Source organism: Phoca vitulina, unplaced genomic scaffold (genome assembly GCF_004348235.1).
Source record: "Phoca vitulina isolate PV1807 unplaced genomic scaffold, GSC_HSeal_1.0 scaffold94, whole genome shotgun sequence".
NCBI lineage: Eukaryota > Metazoa > Chordata > Mammalia > Carnivora > Phocidae > Phoca > Phoca vitulina.
In genome coordinates this window covers 761,472-785,185 of record NW_022589797.1, presented here as the reverse complement: position 1 = coordinate 785,185, position 23,714 = coordinate 761,472, and the positions used below count along the sequence as shown (strand labels likewise).

Below are 23,714 nucleotides of genomic sequence, written 5' to 3'. Positions count from 1 at the left end.
TGACCTGAGCCGAAGGCAGACGTTTAACCAACTGAGCCACCCAGGCACCGTCTGTAACAATTTAGATTAAGTAGACATATAATAAGTTGGAGATTCATTGTAAATGCCCACTTTCCAATATACTCCTAATGGAGTTAGGATTAATGAACAGAATATGTTAGAATTTGTTCCTAGAGGGAAGGATCCATTTCAGTTTTATATGGCATATTAGTCTAGGCTGCCATAGCAAACCACCACAAACTTGGTGGTTTAAAATGACAGAAATTTATTGTCTCACAGTTCTAGGAGCTAGGAGTCTGAAATCAAGGTGCGGGAAAGGTTGGTTTCTTCTGGAGAATCTGTTCTGTGCTTCTTACCTAGTTTCTGATGGTTACTGACAATCTCTGGCATTTCTTAGCTTGTACTACTCCAATCTCTGCCTTTGTCTCTAAATCGCATTTTCTTATCTGTGTGTCTGTGTCTTTGTCCAAATTTCCCTCTTCATGTAACAACACAGTCATTGGATTAGGGTTCACCCTGACCCAGTATGACTTCATTTGGACTTGATTACATCTACAAAGACCTAAATAAGGTCATCTTCATTGGTACCAGATGTTAGGACTTGCACATATCTTTTTGGGGGACATAGTTCAACTCACAGCCTATAGGTAGCTTTCAACACATGTGTTATATGAATCAGACTCTTTCAAGTTTCAACTGTCCTTTTGGGGCCTGAAATGTAAAGTCTTTAGAACTTCCATCATTTATCTCATTTCATTTTCTTTAGTCTCAGCCAAATAATTTATAACTGCATATCATTTTCATAGATTAGCTGCATTTCAAAAGCACATGTTAAAATTCGTAATGTTGGGGCACCTGGGTGGCTCAGTTGGTTAAGCAGCCGACTCTTGATTTCCGCTCAGGTCATGATCTTGGGGTCCTGGGATTGAGCCCTGCGTCAGGCTCTGTGTTCAGCAGGGAGTCTGCTTGAGGATTCTCTCTCTCTCCCTCTGCCCCTCCCTCTGCTTGCATGCTCTCTCTCTCTCAAAAATAAAAAAATAAATAAATTAAAAAGATGAGAATGGGTTTTAGTACTTTGCTATAGAAATATAAAACCCTGAATGGATTTAAAAATCACAGTGTTGGAGTGCCTGGGTGGCTCAGTCAGTTGAGTATCTGATTCTTCTCTTTTTTTTTTTTTTTTTTTAAAGATTTTTATTTATTTATTCATGAGAGAAAGAGAGAGAGAGAGGCAGAGGGAGAAACAGGCTCCCCGCTGAGCAGGGAGCCCGATGCGGGACTCAATCCCAGGACCCTGGGATCATGACCTGAGCCGAAGGCAGACACTTAGCCATCTGAGCCACCCAGGCGCCCCTTGAGTATCTGATTCTTGATTTCAGCTCAGGTCACGATCTCAGGGTCTCTGGATGGAGCCCTGTGTTGGGCCTCACACCCAGTGGGGAGTCTGCTAGAGATTCTCTCTCTCTCTCTGTCTCCCCTCCCCCGCTCTTGCGCTCTCACTCACTCTCTCTCAAATGAATAAATCTTTCAAAAAAAAAAAATCACAGTGTTAGTTGGTTCTACTTCTACTTACTGGTCATAAAACTGCTTGAGACCAATAGCTATTGATCTCTTTCCTCGAGTAATTGTTGATTTGTTTGATCCTGAGAGGATATATTTGAATATGCCTCACTTGTTTTCCTTGCCTTTAAGTTGAATTAATAATATCTCTGAGTTAAGTATAATTTTTTGTTTTAATTCCCCTAAAGTGATTTTTCTAGGTAGTAACAATATCTGTGTGTCTCTGTTGTTACTGAAGTATTGCCCCGGAGGAGAGCTGTTTGACTACATAATTTCCCAGGATCGCCTGTCTGAGGAGGAGACCCGAGTGGTCTTTCGTCAGATAGTTTCTGCAGTTGCTTACGTGCACAGCCAGGGCTATGCTCACAGGGACCTCAAACCAGTAAGTGCCTGTCATACATGCTCTCCTGAGAGTTCAACACCATTTACCAGTAATTACTAGTTTTCCAAATGTTCTTCCTTTTATAATCTATCTTGGCTTTTTTTTTCTTCCACTCATAATGGATCACTTTTTTTTTCCTTTTTTTTGTTTTGACTGCTGGTAGGCTTTTTTGGATGTACTTGATTATTGGCATTCTAGATATTTGTCAGTTGTGGGCAACATTATGAATGTCTTTGTAATCAGCTGGGGAATATAAACCTCAGGATTTTATCTCTCGGAAAGAAGAGTTTTGAGTATTTTCTTCGAGAATATTGTCATTGAATATTTTCCCTTCAGTACTCTTTTCCTATTCTCATTTTCCTTTAATTTTAATTCCATTATGCCTCAGAAGAGAACAGTCCAGTGGAATGAACAGACTCTAATTTTCGGGAACAGAATAAAAATGTGAATACTCTTAAGTCTGCAGGCTCTGACTAATATGGATGTTGGTGAACGTGGATTTTATGTTACTTGATATTAGGGTCAGGGACCTAGAATTGGTTGGCAAAATATGGCAATGTTATTATCCTTTTCCCTCTGTTTATACCCAACCCTTTGATTTGAGTTCATTCTTTTGGTTTGGCACACGTTATGTTTGCTTGTAGTTGAACCTGAGAGCACCAAGGAGAAAATGGTTTATGCTAAAGTGTCTTGAGGGGAAGCAGGACAGTTATCAACATTCCTCTTCTTTCCCCCTCTATACTTCTTGTCATTTCATTCTTTTTAAATGATTTTCATTCTGTTGTTCCGCAGCTGTGTAATATAAACAATCTTAAATCTTATTTATTGGTTTTGCTGCTGCCTGGTACATCACACAGAACCTTCAGCGGCAGGGTCTGCAGGCAGAAATGTAACTGTGACAAAGGGTTTTGGAAGAGTGGAAAATGCTTATCATATGAAAGCAGAGGCCTGCATTACATTTACTGAATTTGGAAAAATGCAAAGTATTTGTAACTTTCTTGTGTTGAAGAGCTAGATAGCTCTGCGGTCATCAGCCCACTCCAGTTCTGTTATACTCCAGGTTCTGTTGAGAATCTCAGATGGCAAGCCTGTCTGGTTGTGAACGTGTGGTGTAAAGCTCAAAAAGTCCGTAACCTTGTTGGCCAAACTCTAGGAAAACCTTTATTCATCAAAGAAGAAACAAAAGAATGGGAAGGCTAAATAGATGATACCGTACTCGTCCAGATTCTCAAGTTCATTAACTGCATAATAAAAAACCATAAGTGCAAAATATGCTGCTTCAAAAGTATTTATAACTCTTGAAGTAAAGGGGAAAGAGAAGAAAAAAAAAATCTCTGAAATTCCAACCAAAATATATTGTGTTTCATCTTTTTATTTTTATACTTTTTTTTTTTTTTTTAAAGAATTTATTTATTTGAGAGAGAGAGAATGAGAGACAGAGAGCATGAGAGGGAGGAGGGTCAGAGGGAGAAGCAGACTCCCTGCCGAGCAGGGAGCCCGATGCGGAACTCGATCCCGGGACTCCAGGATCATGACCTGAGCCGAAGGCAGTTGCTTAACCAACTGAGCCACCCAGGCGCCCTATTTTTATACTTTTTATAATGTTTGTTTTTGTCCCGAATATATATACTATATAGTATATAAAGTGTTTCTCCCCCAAAAATCTGTCAATCCTTGAATAAGGTCCCCCAGAATACCTAAATTTCCTTTCTATTTTTAAAAGCTTACTATAGGAAATACTGTGGAAATAAATGTCTTATATGTGAAAAAAAATCTTATTTATTTAGAAATTGTTTTTAGAAATGGCTAGAGATAGGATGTGATATAAGGAAGTCAATACACAGTTAATGAAAATATCTTTGTTTTCCCAGGAAAATTTGTTGTTTGATGAATATCATAAAGTAAAGCTGATTGACTTTGGTCTCTGTGCGAAACCCAAGGTAATTACAGAAATCAAAATGTATTTATTTCCTTTGTAAATGCACCTCTTAGTATGTTATCTTGCAATGACTTCCACTTAGCCTTTATTGAGCCTGGTTGCATCCATTAAGAATGTTAAATTTCCTCCCTTTTAGAAGTTCTCTAATACGTAGCCAGGATTGAGAACCACTGCTCTAGGTGCAGGGTTGGTCCTGCTGGAGATCCATGGGTGTGCTGTGAGAGAATTTGCAGTGCCGAGGTGACATGAGGTCATTACAACATGAATTCTGAATTGATCATGTGTTTGCAGTTTGAGTATGTTGCCACTAGATGATGCTTTTGTTCATTTAAATAGGAGTTTTGCGAATTTAGTGCAAATCTTTCTTTGTTATCCAAATGGTTATATACTAACAGTTACATTTTGAGAGACAATCCGCTTTCTTTATAAAAGAAGAAGGAAGAAGTGCATATGCACTTTTAAATTTATACTGTTATATATTTCCTTAATTTGCACTCCACAGTTAAGCACTGGTGTTCTCCAGTATACCTTCTCTTTGAGGTGACTTTGAACTTTCCAGCTGTGCTGTCTGCAGAGCTCCTGTGTGGCTGCCTGTTGGAGGCTTCCTCCTGAGTTCTCTAATGATGGCACTCACAGTCTCTAAAATGAGCTGTCTACACTCATTAAGAATGTTGAAATTGCAGACCTGTCTCAGCCCTTTGCAGTCCCATGATTATTCAGAATTAGCTAAATGCAAAAGGAAGCAGATTTTGCCCCTTCAGCTGAATGTTTGATTCTTTCTGATTTTCCTCTCCTTCCCTTGGCTCTTCAGAGATTGTCAGTGGAGCCTTGTGTCTGGGAGCCAAATGCTGTAAGGCATTTTTTTGATCGGCAGCCATATAAAGATAAAACATACTTCAAGCAGATAAACTGGTTTAAGTCATGTTCTCCACAGGAGGCAGTGGAGAAGGTTTGTGACAGACTCCATTAGCTTTTATTTATGGCTGCCACAGATTCGACCCACACAGACACCATCTAAAAAAAGCAGGGTTGGCTGGGAGAGGATTGCCTCCACTTTCTGCCGAGGAGTTCACTTCTGGGCATGTGTTTGCAGTTGTAAATGAAATTTTGCAACTTCCCAAGTCGTTTGCAAGTTGTAAGACTCCACAAGCGTTGGGTAGTTGTATCATTTTCATTATATCTCGATATTTCTGTGGGAGAGCAGAGGATGTTGAGCAAATTCCTCATTTTCACAGGTCTGGAAGCTCAGGCTGTGATTTGCGTTATAACTGCGTCTAGAAAACAGACTTCTACAACACTATTCTATGCAGCAGATTCCTCTCTCCCCTCTCAGGGAAGAGAAGCTTCTGTATTTGTAAAGATTTGGTATTTGAGATAGGGTCCAGGAAAAAAATAGTCCCTTTTCTTTGAGTACTTGGGGGGGGTGAGAAGACCTGGGTGCTTGGATATCTGCTAAGCTGATTAGTATGTGAATGGACATCTAGGAAAGTATGAACCTGACTTGATTGAGCTAAGGAGAAAAGGATTTTGTTCATGCCAGGTTGCAGTTGTATTGGAAATCCAGAGAAGAGGGAACTACATGTGTGTGCGTGCATATAGGCCGAGTTTTGGGTTGGCTGCAGAGTCTCTTACTCTTCGGGGTTAATTCTTCATCTAGCTTCTCTTTGTGCTGAAAGAATGTTTATCAAGGTTTTAATTTCTTAAGTGCTGTAACTAATGAGTCTTTCATTTTTTTCTTATTGGCAGGGTAACAAGGATTACCATCTGCAGACATGCTGTGGGAGTCTTGCTTATGCAGCACCTGAATTAATACAAGGCAAATCCTATTTGGGGTCAGAGGTAATCATTCATTGATTAATCCAGTATATAATCAATATACATTTATTGGTACCTATAGTAAGTCAGGCATTGTGCATTGGGGATATTACAATAAGGTAAGAAATAATCTTGTTCATCAAAGGGTTCAGTTTATTCAGAGAGTATGATGTAAAGTAACACATGAAATGAATACCTTGCAATAAATATAGTAATACATAGTATACTTTGAAGAAAGGATACATTTCTGGTGTCCTTTTTGTGGTTGCTTTTGTGTTAAACAGTACCATAGTTTAGACTGGTAGGTCCAGCCAGGTAGAGCACGAGGCCAGGGTTGTAGGCTCAGTTTTCAGAGATGCTGGCTAGCTCTGAGAAAACTTGTACTTTGTTCAGAACCAACTATCTGAGGCCGGCAGTCCTGTGTAGGAGGCCCAGGCTCAAAGGCTTGGGAATTGCCTCTTTTACTTACCATTTGCTACTACAAGGTAGTCAGTCCTTTCCAGTCTCTGGAGTACTAATTTTGCTGATATTAATATCATAAGGCAAACAAGGTTTAGTTATCAAAAGCTTGGGAAATGCTGGATTGAACAGTTTTCTTCAGTTCAGGACATCTCCAAATCTTTTTTTTTTTTTAAGTTTTTATTTATTTATTTGAGAGAGAGAGAGCAGAGAAGACAAGAGGGGGGCGGCGCTGGGCGGAGGGAGAGGGAGAAGGGATGCGGGACCCAATCCCAGGACCCTGGGATCATGACCTGAGCTGAAGGCAGACGCTTAATGAACTGAGCCACTCAGGGGCCCCTGGACATCTCCAAATCTTTAATACGTTCTTGTACAATGTTGTCCTTTGGGGAACATCACAGAGAGCAGCTGGTCATGATTTGCCTTGCCTACAGAGTCCCCTTTTTATGTGGAGCATCTTTTGGAGCTAGTGTTATGTCAGAGAAACTTTGACATATGTCCATTTACTTAATTTATAACAAGAGAAGTTGGGAACTGACTTGTTTTGGTGACTTTTTATTTGGATATAATCTCAAACTTAGAGAATAGTTGCAGATATGGAATGAGGAACTTCTGTATATGTTTAGTCATATTCACAGTTTACATTTTTCCCTATTTGCTTGATCATTCTCTGTATATATGCATACTCTTTTTTTGAACCAATTGGAAGTGTTAGACCTCATACCCCTTTATCATTAAGCACTATATATATTTCCTAAAAGCGAGGACCTTCTCTTTTATAACTACACTTTAGTTCTCAAAATCAGGGAATTTAACATCGATGCAACTTATTTAATCCGTAATTCATATTCCCATGCTGCTAATTGTACCACTGATGTCCTTAGCTGTATTTTCCCTCCAGTCCAGGATTCAGTTCAGGATCATGTCTTGCATTTAGTTGTTGTGTTTCTTTGATCTTTAATCTAGAAGAGTTCTTTAGCCTTTCTCCATCTTCTTTGACCTTGATATTTTTGAGGAAGCCCATTATTTTGTAGAAAGTCCCTCATTTTGAATTTGTGTATGATTAGATTCAGGTTATGCATTTTTGGTAGATATACCCCAAAGGGGATGTTGTGGCCTTCTTAGTGAGTTGTAGGAAAAGGAACAAACTTTTACTGAGCATTTAACATAGTTCTGAATCATGCTAGGTCCTTTTCTTTTTCAGTTGTGGTAAAAATACATATAACATAAAATTTACCATCTTAACTTTTTTTTTTAAACTATCTTTTAAGTGTACAGTTCAATAGTGTTAGGCATGTTCGTATTGTTGTGCAAACAGTCTCCAGAGCTCTTTTCATTTTGCAAAATGAAACTCTGCATCCATTAAATAATTACTCTCTATTCTTCCCTCCTCTCATCACTGGCAACTACCCTTTTACTTTCTATGTGAATTTGACTACTCTAGGTACCTTATATGGTGGGGGCATACAATATTTGTCTTTTTGTGACTGACTTATTTCACTTAGCATTATGTCTTCAAAGCTTATCCATGTTGTAGCATGTGTCAGAATTGTTTTTCTTTTTAGGGGCGCCTGGGTGACTCAGTTGGTTAAACATCTGCCTTCAGTTGGTTAAGCATCTGCCTCATCTCCGGATAGATAGATCCGGAGTTCCAGGATCAAACTGTTCAGCGGGGAGTCTGCTTCTCCCTTTCCCTCTGCCTCTTCCCTGCTCCTGCTCTTTCATTTGCTCACTCTCTCTCTCTCTCTCAAAGAAATAAATAAATAAAAATCTTTTATAAAAAGATTTTTTTTCCTTTCTAAGGCTGAATAATATACCATTGTGTATATATACCCCATTTTGTTTATTCATTCATCCATGGATGGACACTGGGATTGCTTCCACCTTTTGGTTATTGTGAATAATGCTCAGAGGAACAAATATTTCTTTGAGTCCTTGCTTTCAATATTTTTAGATATATACCCAAAAGTGGAATTGCTGGATTATCTGGTAATTCTATTTTTATTTTTTTATTTTTTTTAAGATTTTATTTATTTATTTGAGAGAGAGAGCATGTGCACAAACGGGGGGAGGGGCAGAGGGAGTGGAACAAGCAGACTCCCCTCTGAGCAGGGAGCCCATCATGGGGCTCAATCCCAGGACCCTGAGATCATGACCTGAGCTGAAGTCAGATACTTAACCGACTAAGCCACTCAGGTGCCCTGGTAATTCTATTTTTAATTTTTTGAGGAACTGCCATACTGTTTAACATAGTGGCAGCAACATTTTACATTCCTACAACAGTCTACAGGGTTCCTTATGCTAGATACTTTTTATAATTTTCATTTATATCCACAAAAATTCTGGGGTACCTGGGTGGCACTGTCGGTTGAACTTCCTACTCTTGGTTTTGGGTTAGGTCATGATCTCTTGGTAGAAGGGTCCAGCCCTGTGTCTGGGCTCTGCACTCAGCACAGAATCTGCTTCAGATTCTTTTTTCCTCTCCCTTTCCTGCCCTGCTCCTCCCCGCTCACGTTCAGGACACATGTTCTCTCTCTCTCTCAGATAGATAGATAGATAGATAGGTAGATAAAATCTCTTAAGTCCACAAAAATCCTTTGGAATGAGTACTGTTACTCATTTCATTGAGATAAAGAAGTTGAAGAAATAGGGGCGCAGGGTGGCTCAGTAGGTTAAGCATCCACCTTATGCTCAGGCCTTGATCCCAGCGTCCTGGGATCGAGCCCCACATTGGGCTCCCTGCTCAGCGGGGAGTCTTCTTCTCCCTCTCCCACTCCCCCTGCTTGTGTGCCCTCTCTCACTCTCTCTCTCTCTGTCAAAATAAATAAATCTTTAAAAAAAAAAAAAGTTGAAGAAATTGAGGATCAGAAATTAAGTGCCTTCTCAGGGTCACACAGCTGGTAACTACACGTCAGGATTTGAACTGAGTGAGGCTTTACTGCGTACCCCTACTGTCTCTCTTTTTTAGTATATAATAACTTTTAAAAAATATTTTATTTATTTGAGAGAGAGAGCGAGCACGAGTCAGGGGCAGAGGGAGAGGGAGAAGCCGACTCCCCGCTGAGCAGGGAGCCCGATGGGGGGCTTGATCCCAGGACCCTGGCATCATGACCTGAGTGTAAGGCGGATGCTTAACCGACTGAGCCACCCAGTGCCCCCATAATAATTTTTTAATAGACTTTTTTTTACATTTTAAAAAAGTTTTTAATTTTAATTCCAGTATAGTTAACATATGGTGTTATATTAATAACAGGTGTACAGTATTGTGATTCAGCAGTTCTATACATTACTTAGTGCTCATCATAAGTGTACTGTTTAACCCCCTTCACCTATTTCACCCATCCCTCCACTCACTGTATACCTGTATTTTTTCCACTGTTCCAGCCAGTCTCCCAGGAGGAGTGGTAATCATATGCCTAATGCTCACAAGATTCCTAGGGGACTGGTGATGAGGCCTTGCTGGTTTGAATGCCTATGAGATTTTCCTATAGGATTTTCAGGTGTTTTCTTGTCTATTTTATTTTATTTTAGAGAGAGAGAGAGAGAAAGCAGATTGGGGGGAGGGGCAGAGGAAGAGGGAGAGAGAAAACCTTAAGCAGCCCTGTGCAGAGACCAAAGTGGGGCGCATTCTCTCAATCCTGAGACCATGACCTGAGATGAAATCAAGAGTCGGACGATTAACTGACTGAGCCACCCAGGCACCCCTCTTGTTTTAATTTGACTTTCTATCCTTCTAGGACAGTGTCCCAAGGAATTGTCTGAGGCACTTGTTAAAAGAGGTAGAGCTCAGTCCTGTATGCGTAACAGATTTGGTTCTGTTTCCTAAGGTGGAGCTTGAAAAAGAAAAAGAATCTTCATTCTAAAATAAGTACTTTAGGTAATTCTGTTGTTCATGGTCCAGATCATGCTTTAAGGAATGTCCCATGCATAGTAAATATCTCTAATTCCTTCAGGGATTTCTCACAGGAAATGGTTTCAAACCCCTCCTCCCTCTGATTTTTTTTATTTGGCAATTAGTAGCTTATGGATTTACTTGCATTTGCTTTGGTTTACGATTTTACTTGATTAATTTATTCTCATATCCAGTTCACATCAGTGAGGGGAAGGTGTTTGGATGAGTTAACTGAGGAATACTTCTTCTGCTTTTTTCTCTCTAGTAGGCTTTGGTAGATTTCTATGGGGATGTTACTTTTATTTTCCTTATCTTTTTATTTAACCTCAGACATAATCTCTGTTGTCCTCTTCTTATGGCATTTGATGAAGCCATGCTAGCCCACTCGTTCCTGTGCAGCCTCTTTGCTTTGAATTTAACACCCTGGTCAGGAGTGCTATGCTATCAAGGCTTATAGATTAATTATTTGACATCTCTGAGGCATAAATGGTTAATTTCTGACCTCCTGCAACTTGGAAGAAAAAAATCAGGTGTTTGCCTGAAAGTAGATTATTTACTTGGGACATCTTTTTTTTTTTTTTTAAAGATTTTATTTATTTATTTGAGAGAGAGAATGAGAAAGAGAGAGCACGAGAGGGGGGAGGGTCAGAGGGAGAAACAGACTCCCCACTGAGCAGGGAGCCCGATGCGGGACTCGATCCCGGGACTCCAGGATCATGACCTGAGCTGAAGGCAGTCGCTTAACCAACTGAGCCACCCAGGCGCCCTACTTGGGACATCTTAATAATTTGATGTGATTTGGTAGACAGGACTGAGTTAGATTTGGGTTACTTAGTACAGGCACTACCTAGATGTGATGCTGCTTGAGTTATTTTAACTGTTTCTCTCCTCTGCCTAACCCCTCCTGCCTTTTAAAAAAAAAATACTACCCTTTTACCTCCTAAAATTTTCCTAAGGCTCAAACGAGGGTGGGAGCTGTGACTTGTCCTCAGTCAACAGTGGTGTCATTATTGACTAAGGCCAAATACCACTTGAATAAGTAGTTAGTGCTTAGGGCTCATGGGACACATGGATATCTTACATAAAGGTTAAGCTCCTTTCTGGGATTTTGAGACTTGTAGGGGTGTTTGTGCTGGCAGGCTAACTTCTGGCCTCTGTATTTGAGAAGTCAATCGTTGAACTTAATTATTAAGGTTTCTTTACATAGAGAGGACTTTACAGCACAGTTTAGTCACATTTGCAGATTATCAAGAGTAAATTTTAAGGCTTGTTTTGACGTCCTCATGCATGTTGATATAATCCTCACATGTAATAAACCCTCAGTAGCACTACAGAATTGTCTTTCAGAATCAGACCTGGCTTTATCTCCTTCTTTATCATGTCCAATCCAGCCTAGCCAACTGGGAATTATTTTCTCTTAAGTGTTAGAATCCAGCATTGGAAGAGAGTGCACTGAACTGAAAGTCAGGAGACCCAGCCGGGTGGCCTGCCACTGACTGGGTGACTTTGAACAAGCCTTCCTTTCTGGGCTTTAGGTTCGCTGTCTGTGGAATGAGCACGTTGAATTGGATGGTCTCTGTGCTCTTTTTCAGCTGTGAAGATTCTGTGATTCTGTTAAGTGTACTGCCATTCTATGTTCTAAATTTTTTTTTTAAATATTTTTTCTTCCCTCTCAGGCAGATGTTTGGAGTATGGGCATACTCTTATATGTACTTATGTGTGGCTTTCTACCATTTGATGATGATAATGTCATGGCTTTGTACAAGAAGATTATGGTGAGTATTACAAGGCATAGAATTTCAGTGTAAAAGTTCTATACTGCATACTATTTGCTTCTATCCATAGAAGTACAAAAACAAGCAAAAGTAATGTGTGCTTTTAGAAGTCAAGATAGTGGTTATGCTTTGGAGGAGGGAATGATTGGAAGAGGGGTGTGGGGTGGTTCTGTTCTGTTTCTTGATCTGGGTGCTAGTTATACTTGTATATTCAGTTTTTGAAAACTTGTCCAGGTGTACCCTCATAATATGTATACTGTTCTGTGTGTATATTATACTGCTTCAGTAAATAGCTCAGCGAGACAATAACAAATGGGGAACTAAACATGTGAGATGATTTTTCGGCTAAGGGTTTTTATTTTGTATCCTGAAATGATGCCTTAGTAATTTACTGGGTTAAATCACATTCTCCTATTGAATTCTGGTAAAATAAGAGAAACTGTTTCTTTTTGAAGGTAACATTTGGCTTTAAGGTATAATAAAACTACAGTTAAGAGTACTGTTAGCTTTGTTAAAATCCTATCTATCAGAGACAGGAAGCAGATTTGTGGTTGTGGGGGTTGGGGATGGAGTGGCAGTGGGGGAGTGACTGCTAATGGATATAGGGTTTATTTTTGGGGTGCTGAGAGCATTGTGGAATTATATAGTGGTAATGATTGCACAACTTTGTGAATATACTAAAAACTACTGAACCGTACACTTAAAAAGGGTGAATTTTAAGTTATGTGAATTATATTCAATTAAAAAAATCCTCAAAATCACATATAGCAAGGAAAACAGTAAAATTCTTTTTAAAGATTCCATGTTCAAAGCAAGTTAACACAAGAAGATATGTAAAGAGTAAGAAAGAGCACCGCTCTGTCTCCCTAGCAAACCAGTCAGACCAGCAGAGCAGCTTCTCTCAATGTAGTTTGAATTCAGTTCTGTTGAACAAATATTTCTAAAGGTCGTCTTTGTATGAGATACTGGAAGGCATGAACAAGGATCTGTGAAACTTCATCATTGTCCACCGGGGCCTGATTTCTTGTTGAAGACAGATACAGGGCTTTCAAAAAAGGGTTGAAGTGCTTCAGAAAGGGATGTGGGAGAGAGCATGCTGTTAGTGTGAGCAAAGACAGAAGATGGGAGAAGCATGGGGGAAGATGGGAAAAGCGTGGGGGAAAATGGTCAGGCGTTTTCTGTGGCTGGACCACTGGGTCTCTAGCACCCTTTTGGGAGGGAGACTACCTAAATCAACTCTCATTCTTGGGACGTGGTACACTGACTTGAAAGTGGTAATCCCAGTTGGCTGATTTTTTGCTCTATAGATTAAGTTTAAGGGCACTGAGTTCAATCTTCAATTTTTAAATTTATTTGACTTAATACTCATTTCCTATATCCCACCTTGGAAAAACCTTTATAATCCATGCCCAAATGACAAAGAGTAGTTTTGGGAAGAGATGGAATGGTAGTAGTTCCAACTCTTTGAAGGCTAAGGAGCTCTGATTCTGCAGTCAAATGAAGTCGGTTCACAGTAGCTGTTCACACTGCTTTGGGGAACTGTGTGGGCCCGTGCTTCTCCTTGGGAAGCAGAGATAGATGGGACGGTGGGCTGGCAGCCGGCTTCCTGGGACTGGCTGCGCAGGTAGCCAACAGCCTGTATTTCCTCCTCTCCCTTCTCAGGAAGCTTTCCCTAAGCTTTGCAGGGTAGCAGTGTTTGCTTTCGCTCTGCTCGCTCACTGGGACCGCAGTTTCTGACTACATAGAGCCGCACCCTACTCTGTCGTACAGGACAGAGTAGCGTTAGGATCGCTTTATAGCTTCAGCTTTGCTTAAAACTGAAGTGCAGGGGCGCCTGGGTGGCTCAGTTGGTTAAGCGTCTGCCTTCAGCTCAGGTCCTGATCTCAGGGTCCTGGGATCGAGTCCCGCATCGGGCTCCCTGCTCAGCGGGCAGCCTGCTTCTCCTTCTGCTCATGTGCTCTTTCTCTCTCTCAAATAAATAAATAAAATATTTAAAAAAAAACAAAAACAAAACTGAAGTGCAGTGGGATGGAGGCTGGTCTTGGGCAGCTCAGCAACAATTTTCTAGCTATGCTTTTTAAAAAAAGAATTAGGTTGGGCTCTTCAATAATTCACTCTTTTTGCTACTCTTTTCTGTAAAGTAGTAGAGCTATGTTTCTCGTTCTGAGAGTAATTTTAGTATTGTAAGCTACTAGTATATTTTATCCCACTCTTTTTTTGGAATTCCATGCCAGAGAAATAAACTGACAGACAAATTTCTCCTAAGATGAACTAGAATTAGATCTGTTAGGTGGTATAGCACGGAATCTTATACCATTTACAATTCTAGAAAGACAATGTGGGGACACATAATCATAGAAATTCGCTATTGGAAAGGATCTTACAAATCATGTTTTCTCACCTCTGCTTCTTGTTTCATATTTAAATCTTGACTAAAACATCTGCCTTGGCTATGTCCATGTAATTTCTCTGCATATTAGCATCATTTGGGGTGCTTTAAAATATATTGGGTACAGCCCTCAGAGCAATTAAATCAGAATCTCATTGGTATTTTTAAAATCCCAGGATCTCTGCTTTCTGTCTGTGGACAGAATATGGCAAATTACTGAGCCTTTCTGAGTCTTAGTTTCTTCCTCTGTAAAATGGATGGAATGATAGTTTTTACAATATAGGGTTGTTAGGATTAAGTGAGTTAAGCCTTGCACAGCATTTAGAGTAGTGCTCAATAAATGTTTGCTATTATTATTCACACACATGTCTAAATTTGGTTTGCCAGTATTTTGTCCAGGACTTAAAATTTGCTCAGAGATTAATATGTACTTTCTTTTCTTAAACTGTTTTATTTGTTTGTTTGTTTTTGGCTTCAGGATTTTACTAGCCACATAAAGTTAATTGAAAGGTATTCTTCCTTTTGCTGTTTTGTTAAACTGAACTGATCATCCCAAATGAGTTTCAGGAGTTCAGTTTTGGACACAAAGAATGTGCCCATTTTGTCCAATTTCTCAAAGTTATTAGTATAAGATTATTTACCAGTGTCAAAGTATAATATCAGATTTTTATGTATTTTTTTTCAGATTATACATATATAAGGAATTTTATATTGTATCTCTTTATGCTATTCCCTTTCCAATTTTTTCACACACACGAGTGGAAATTTCCTGAAGTTATGGCTATGTTAGGGTCAAAATGACTGTCAGTATAATTGGAGCTAGGATTGACATTCTTTTGTGAACACGGAGACTTCTGAGATACTTGACTTCTTGATGATGAGTATATGGGAATCTTAGTAAGACATTATGCCATAAAAGATCACTATAATAATTGTATCCAGGAAAAGTTTTGAATATTCACCTTGGCCATGCAAAGGCTCAGTAAAGATGTCTGACTTTGAAGAGTCTAACTTCCATATACCCCGCGGATATCCACCTGGTAAAACAAAATGAGGTACTGTATGCATTTACCAACTATAAACTTTGATTTTAGAATAATTATATCTCTTTCTTATAGTGATGATTAGACAGGCTGTAATCTTTGATTTGCAATGTTAAAATGTAATCCACATGTAGGAAGACTACTTGGCAGGAGGACATGCGTTCAGCTCTCCCAAGTAATACCGAGGCAGTAGGGACAAGTTAAACAGAAGGGGTGGGTGGACCAGGGGTTGAGGATGGGATATATTGTTGTCTTATCCTATTGGAAATAGTAGTTGATCTGTCAGGAAATTGTTCCTACCAACTCTGACTCATGAGTTAGTAGCGTGATGCGTAGTTCTTACAGATGTGTGAATAGCTAGGCATCTGTGCTGAGGTTAAAACTTCAGTCAGTCTTCTTGGCCAGGGTATATAGAGGTTGGCAAACTGTGGCCTACCAGCCAAATCTGGCCTACCACCTGTTGTTTAAATAAAATTTTATTGGAACATAGCCATCCCTGTTTGTTTATGTGTCGTCTGCGGCTGCTTTTGCACAACAGTTGGTGGAGTTAAGTAGTTGTGACAGAGATTGTATGGCCCACAAAACCAAAAATATTTACTATCTGTTCCTTTTCAGAAAAAGTTTGCTAACTCCTGGCTTAGTGTTCGTGATCTGTAGTAGAATGATCCTCCCCAGAGCCTGCCTTCTCCCTTTCTAGAATATTGGTCTAAAATACCCAGGCTTGTAGTTCATCAAGAAACTGACATTCAGTTAATTGTTTTTATAATGAAAAACAGAGAATGTATGGTAAAAAGCTAAAACATTACTAAGGAGTATATAAAAAAAAGAAAACCCCCAAACAAAAAAACTTGCTGCTCACCTAACCCTCTGTTTTCTTCCACAGAAACTATTTAGAAATTTCTTTTATACATTTGTAGGAATTACCTGTACTTATACAAACCTTTATATATCTGTATATATCCTTTGGGACTGTATAATCCACACAGTGAATGGACTTCGCCCCCTTCTCCTTTCCTCCTTTTTATTTATTTTTAAATATTTTATTTATTTATTTATTTTAGAGAGCGAGCGAGCACGGGCGGGCAGAGGGAGAGGGAGAATCTCAAGCAGACTCTGCACTGAGCACGGAGCCTGATGCAGGGCTCGATCTCACAATCCTGAGATCATGACTTGAGCTGAAACCAAGAGTCTGACGCCCAGATGACTGAGCCACCCAGGCGCAACCCCCCTCCTTTTAAAATTAATTAATTAATTAATTAATTTTTAAAGCTTTTATTTATTTGAGAGAGAGAGAGAGAACGACAGAGATAGCAAGAGAGAGAGAGCAGGATCCGAGAGGAGAGGTAGAAACATGCTCCCGCTGAGCAGGGATCCTGATGTGGGACTCGATCCCAGGACCCTGGGATCATGACCTGAGCCGAAGGCAGACGCTTAACCGGCTGAGCCACCCAGGCGCCCCTCCTTTTTAGATTTAATGCTTTACTTTGACTATTGTTTCATATCGGTACATAGCAACATGTATAGGTTTTCATTGTTTTTTTAAATGGCTGCATAGTATGTATTGTGAAATTTCTTGTATTCCAAGTTTGTGTACATCATTTTTAAAAATTAATTTTTAATTACACAATTACACAAGTAGTGCCTAAAAATATTCTCTGTATAAAGAATTAAAACACTACAGATAACTGGAGTTCTCTTGACCTCTCACATAGGTAATTACTATTATCACTTTGGTTCTTTTGGAACTTTTATTTGTATTTGTAGTATTTTGTATTTTTTCTTAACATAAATGGTATCATACTAATATAATTCTGTATCTGTCTTTCTTACTCAACAGTATGTGCCATTGTACATATAACATTAGCTCATTTTTACAAATAGTTTATATAGCCATTTTCTTATTGAATATTTTAGGTTATCTTCTAATTTTTTCACTAATATTTAAGTGATGCTCAGTGAGCATCCCTGTGCATATCTTCTTGGACATATGTACCAAGTAGTAGAATTGCTGGATCCTAGGGTATAACATTTGAAAAATTAACAGATATTGTCAAATTGTGCTCCAGCATTTTTTTCCACATTATACTCCCAGCAGCAGTGTATGAGAATGGCTGTTTCACCACACTGTCTTTTACATTGTTATTTACAAAAATTTTGGATCTTGGTCAATTGAATGGGTAAAAATGGCGTCTGAAAATGGGATCTGAGGGGCGCCTGGGTGGCTCAGTTGGTTAAGCGACTGCCTTCGGCTCAGGTCATGATCCCAGGGTCCTGGGATCGAGCCCCGCATCGGGCTCCTTGCTCAGCCAGAAGCCTGCTTCTCTCTCTCCCACTCCCCCTACTTGTGTTCCCTCTCTTGCTGTGTCTCTCTCTCTCTCTGTCAATTAAATAAATAAATAAAATCTTAAAAAAAAAAAAATGAAAACGGGATCTGATTTTTTAAAAATTTATGGCATCTGATGTGTTCTTCATGTGTCTTTAAAAATTTGAGTTTGAACTTACTTTAAATGTGTGTGTATGTATATATATATATATACCTATATATATATAAAGTTTATTTCTTCTTCTGCATACTGCCTGTTCATGGCATTTGCTCATTAAAAAAAAATCTTTTTCTTTTTTTTTTTTTAAAGATTTTATTTATTTATTTGACAGAGAGAGAGACAGTGAGAGAGAGAGAGAACACAAGCAGGGGGAATGGGAGAGGGAGAAGCAGGCTTCCCGCTGAGCAGGGAGCCCGATGCAGGGCTTGATCCCAGGATCCTGGGATCATGACCTGAGCTGAAGGCAGACGCTTAACGACTGAGCCACCCAGGCGCCCCCCCAAAAATCTTTTTCTTATTAAATTATAAGAATGCTTCTACAATAAGGAATAATAATAATTACTATCATTTATTGAGTATTTACTATGTGCCAAGTGTTGCTCTATGCATTCTACATGGATTAGCTCATTTAATCCACACAATAGTCCGTTGAGGTAGGTGCTGTAATCATACCCTTTTTAAAGATGAGGAAAGTGAAGCAGAGAGAGGGAAAATAATTTGCCTGAAGTTATTCAACAATTATTGACAGAATTGGGATTTGAACTCAGGTGGTCTGCATCCAGAGCCTGTATTCCTAACTACCATGTCATAGAGCATCCCAAGGAAATTAACGTTTTGTCCTGTGTGTTAAAATCTGTATATTTCAGGGTTTTTTTTTTTTTTTTTTTAAAATTTTTTTTTTTTTTTTTGTCAGAAAGACAGAGAGAGAGAGAGAGAGCACAAGCAGTGGGGAGGGGTAGAAGGGGAGGCAGGCTCCCTTGCTCAGCGGAACTTGATCCCAGGACCCTGGGATCATGACCTGAGCTAAAGGAAGCCGCTTAACTGACTGAGATACCCAGGTATCCCTATATTTTTCAGTTTTTTTCCTTCATGCTTTTTTCTAGTATTGTTAACTTTTTTTTTAAGATTTTATTGTTAAGTAATCTACACCCAACATGGGGCTCGAACTCACAACCCTGAGTGTGAGGAGTTGTACATTCCACCAACTGAGCCAGCCAGGTACCCCAATACTTTTAAATTTTTTAAATACTAATTTTTTGATCTACTAGAAATTAATATTGGTGTAAGAAGTAATAGAGACCCAGCTTTTTTCTTTTTCAGTATAATTTTTATTTTTATTTATTTATTTTTAAAGATTTTTTAAATTTTTATTTGACAGAGCACAAGCAGGGGGAGCTGCAGGCAGAGGGAGAGGGAGAAGCAGACCTCCTGCTGAGCAAGGAGCCCGATGTGGGGCTCGATCCCAGGACCCTGGGATCATGACATGAGCCAAAGGCAGTTGCTTAACCAACTGAGGCACCCAGGCACCCCAGTACAATTTTTATTTTAAAATAGTTTTAGATTTACAGGAAAGTTGCAAAGAAAGTACAGTATTCCCATATATCCCTCACCCAGTTTTTCCTATTATTAACATCTCACATTACTATGGTAGTTTGTTACAACTAAAGAACCATCATTGGTACATTAATATTAACTAAACTCTGTACTTTATTCCTGTTTCATTAGTTTTTCTCTAATGTCCTTTTCTATTCTAGGATTCTCTCAGGATACCATATTATATTTAGTTGTCATATCTTCTTAGCTCTCTCTGATCTGTGATAATTTCTAGGGATCTTTTATTTTTAAATAAATAATTGCTTATTTATTCTAAAATAAGTAATTGGTTGTCCCAGGACTGCTTATTCAATAATCCTTCATTTTCCCATTGATTTGAAAGGATGGTTTTATTATATATTAAATTTCTACATTTACATATTTCTTTTTCTGGGCTTTTTATTTTATTGTACTTATCCTTTTGTCTATTCTTTTTTTTTTTTTTTTTTTTAAAGATTTTATTTATTTATTTGAGAGAGAGAGAATGAGAGAGAGCACATGAGAGGGGGGAGGGTCAGAGGGAGAAGCAGACTCCCCGCCGAGCAGGGAGCCCGATGCGGGACTCGATCCAGGGACTCCAGGATCATGACCTGAGCCGAAGGCAGCCGCTCAACCAACTGAGCCACCCAGGCGCCCAATCCTTTTGTCTATTCTTGTCTGATACATAATTGTTTTAGTTGCTGTATCTTTTTTTTTTTAAAGATTTTATTTATTTATTCATGAGAGAGAGAGAGAGGCAGAGGGAGAAGCAGGCTCCCAAGGAGCAGGGACCCCAATGCAGGACTCGATCCCAGGACTCTGAGATCATGACCTGAGCTGAAGGCAGACACTTAACCATCTGAGCCACCCAGGCACCCTTAGTTGCTGTATCTTTATTATACCATTTATTTTATGTCTGGTAGAATTAGTCTTTTCTTATTATTCTGTTTTTCCTCTAGAATTTTTCTGGCTATTCTGTTATGACTTTTTTCCCTGGTGTACTGTTTAAATGGAATGTTTGGAAAGCTAATGGGTCCATAATTTGATGGAATAAAGTCTATTACATTTTAAAAAGGGATGATTTGGTAACATATCTGTGGTATTAATAATGGAAAATGAATGAGCCAGGATTGCTGACCTGGCCTTGGGTGTTCTTTCAGTTGTAGGAAATTCTAGTCCTTTCAGAGGGTCTTTATTTTCATAGCCTAGAAACACACTTGTTTACTGCTTGTCCATGTTATTTCTTTTTTTTTTTTTTTAAGATTTTATTTATTTATTTGACAGAGACACAGCGAGAGAAGGAATACAAGCAGGGGGAGTTAGAATGGGAGAAGCAGGCTTCCCGCTGAGCGGGGAGCCCGATGCGGGGCTTGATCCCAGGATCCCGGGATCATGACCTGAGCCGAAGGCAGACGCTTAATGACTGAGCCACCCAGGCACCCCCATGTTTTTATTTCTTAATTCTTTGTGTGTTTGTGAGTGTTATTAGTGCTTTCTTTTTCTTTTGAAAAACACTAGTATTAAATTATAGTACATCTTTGTAATAGAATATTCTACAGCCATACAAATAAACGAGGAAGCTCTTTAAATACTGATATGAATGATATCCAAGATAGATTGTTGGGGGAAAAAAGCAAGGTTAGAACAGTATGTGTAGTGTTCTGTTATTTTTGTAAAAATCAAAGAAAGGGAGGCATATTTGTATTACTTACACATAGAAAGGGACACAAGTAGTAGTTGCTGTTCCTTTTGGGGAGAGAAATTGGGAGAGAGGAATGGAAGGGAAGACTTTTCATTCTATGTTCTTTTAAATTTTGAATCATGTAAAGTTTTTACTTCTTGCCTAATTGTTCTAGCTAGGACTTCCAGTACTATGTTGAATGGAAGTGGTGAGAGTGGCCATTCTTGTCTTGTTCCTGATCTTGCAGGAAAAGCTTTCAGTCTTTCCCCATTGAGTGTGGTGTTAGCTATGGATTTTTCATTTACGGGTTTTATTATATTGAGGTAGTTTCCTCTTATTTCTAGTTTATTGAGTGTTTTTATCGTGAAAGGGTTTTGATTTCTGTCAAATGCCTTTTCTGCATCAGCTGACATGGTCCTGTGTTTTTTCCTCCTTCATTCTGTTAATGTGCTATATCACATGTATTCATTTGTGTATGTTGAACCTTTCTTGCATTCAGGAACAAATTTGACTTGGTGATGGTGTATAATTCTTTTAGTAGGCCGTTGAATTTGGTTTGCTAGTAATAAGTTTTTAAAAAGTGGAATGATGAAGTTCTTTGTGAGTTTTAAACCCCTAAAACTGCTGTGGGAAGTGGGGGGATGCCTTCTCCAGTGAAGTCTGAGTCTGTTGGTAACAGTGGAGTTGTATGTATGTGTGTATGTATGTATGCTGAAGTCTCTTCTGTCTAGAGCGTCTGCATCAATCTTTTTGTTGTTGATTTTTTTTTTTAAAGATTTTGTTTTTTTAGGTTATCTTTATACCCATCGTGGAGCTCGAACTCATAACCCTGAGATCAAGAGTCACACGCTTCACTGACTGAGCCAGCCAGGCGCCCCTTGTTGATTTTTTGTGCTTTTTTTCCCCCTACTCCTCTTTTTTTTTTTTCCTTCCAAGGAGATAGAGCATTCTGAAATGTGTATGCTTTGTATTTTCATGACCCTTTCATGTGGAGTCTCAGAAAAAATAAAATGTTTGCTGGCACGGATATTCTTATTCTGTTGTTACAAAAGTAGTACTTAACATTCATGAGCTTCTCTTGTCAGATTCTAAGTGGCGTAGTTACTATTACGGTACCCCTCTTATAGATGAGGAATCTAAGGGGCAGACACCTTAAATAACTTACTCAGAGTCTTTTGGCTAGTAAGTGGCAGAGAGATTTGAACTCAGCTTGTCAAGCTCAGAGCTAGTTCTCATAACCATCCTGAAATACTGTTTCTCAACTTTGTAGTTACTAGTCTCAAGAGAATCATAGACTCCTCGGTGGGAAAGTGACCCCTACCCCAAACTTCTTTTTGTGTCCATTCACTTGGGAATATTATCAGACGCCCCAACTTGTCAAATTTACCAAAACTACAAGTTAATTCTCCGAATTCATATTATTGTGCATCAGCTTTTTTACTCACTTTAGGTGTCACTCCTGGCAGAGCAACTTAGGTGGGTCCTCGTTTTCTTCAGTAGTGTTAGGGCCTTGCAGTCATCAGTCATTTCAAGGTCCATTCCAGCTCTGAGTAGCTGTAAGTTGTCTGACTTCTCTTTGTTCACATTTGGGTTCCTTTGTTTGTTTCAGCCTAGCATTTCTGTTGAAATTTTGAATCTTGATTCTGCTCTCATGAAATATCAGCTGTCTCTCCCAGCATTGTGCCACTTTGCACGTTTCTTAAATATCTCTAATCCAAGTTGTCAATTAAAAAACTGAATAGAATAGGTGTTTTGAGAATTGGGTTTTGGTCTCTATCAGGTACACTTAACCAAGGTTTTGTGGTCTTATCCACAAAGATAAACTGAGTGACTGTTAATGCCTTTCGGAAATTGAACTACATTAGATCCTTGGTGTTCCTCATTTACTGGCTTAACTTTAAGCTTTGCTTTTTCTTTCTTTTTTTTTTTTTAACCTGTCTGGACCTAGGTTTCCATACTGCCTATTTGCCTTCACTTGCTGTTACTTCAAGTTCATATTTATATGGCAGCCATGGAATCAATGCCCTTGATTATTAACATATTATTTCTCCAATACAAGGTGAATGTACCAACATACAATCTTCAGTGTTCTCTACATTTATTTGTTTGTATCCTTTGTGGGGGTATTTCGATATTTTTGGTAAATCAGATATTTATGCAGTGGAATGAATATGGTAGAAAATACCTAATTCTTGTTCAGTAGAGATTTAACCTTCCTAATTAATATTATTTACTAATACTGTAGATTCTTTGTTTCTCCTACTCTGAATTTCATTTTTTAGTTTTTCATGTATTTGCAAGTTGAAAATTGATTCAAATTAGGACTTTTATGCATTATTGTGGAATTTAATTTCACACATTATAGATTTTGAAATTTATTGTAATCTTGGCTCAGAACTATTGTTCCGAGGCGCAGTGTAATACAGTCTGCTGGTTGAATCTAATTAAGGTGTCGTATCACTTGCATGCAGTATGTATCTTTGCCTAGAATGTTCTAAAATTCCTCACTTGGGAATAACACTTCCTTCAGTTCTTCTTGGTCTGATTGAAAAACCCAGCAATATTTGACACACAGTATGTAACTCTTGTTTAAGAGGCAGACTGTGTTTATCTTTTGCATTTGTTGACTATTTTAACCAAAATGCTCAATCACAGTTTCTAGCATGATTACCAACAGATTGGGTATTAATCTTATTAATGTCACCTATATTCATTTACCATCACTGCATTCAAAGACAAGCATGACTGTACTCCGGTTCTGGGTACACAAATATTAAGGAAGTATAAATAATTTTAGTAAATGAAAGTTGAATAGCTTGCAAGTAAAATTGCTTTCTAACAAGTATAATTTATAATTTTAAAGAAAATTGGCACATTATCTTT

The 23,714-nt window shown here is 38.8% G+C and overlaps 1 protein-coding gene and 1 pseudogene across 7 annotated transcripts in view; both read left to right on the top strand.

Annotated features, from left to right (window-relative positions):
* Positions 1-23,714, top strand: part of MELK (maternal embryonic leucine zipper kinase) — an 81,323-nt gene that overhangs the window by 5,627 nt on the left and 51,982 nt on the right. For 4 of the 7 annotated variants that reach the window (XM_032396873.1, XM_032396871.1, XM_032396875.1 and 1 more), the window contains 4 exons: positions 1,799-1,942; positions 3,814-3,882; positions 5,628-5,720; positions 11,724-11,822. In XM_032396873.1, coding sequence (XP_032252764.1) covers positions 1,799-1,942; positions 3,814-3,882; positions 5,628-5,720; positions 11,724-11,822 — 405 coding nt within the window. The remainder of the gene's footprint in view (positions 1-1,798; positions 1,943-3,813; positions 3,883-5,627; positions 5,721-11,723; positions 11,823-23,714) is intronic. The other 3 variants (XM_032396874.1, XM_032396877.1, XM_032396876.1) reach the window with 2 other exon arrangements.
* Positions 2,767-3,643, top strand: LOC116627083 (annotated as a pseudogene).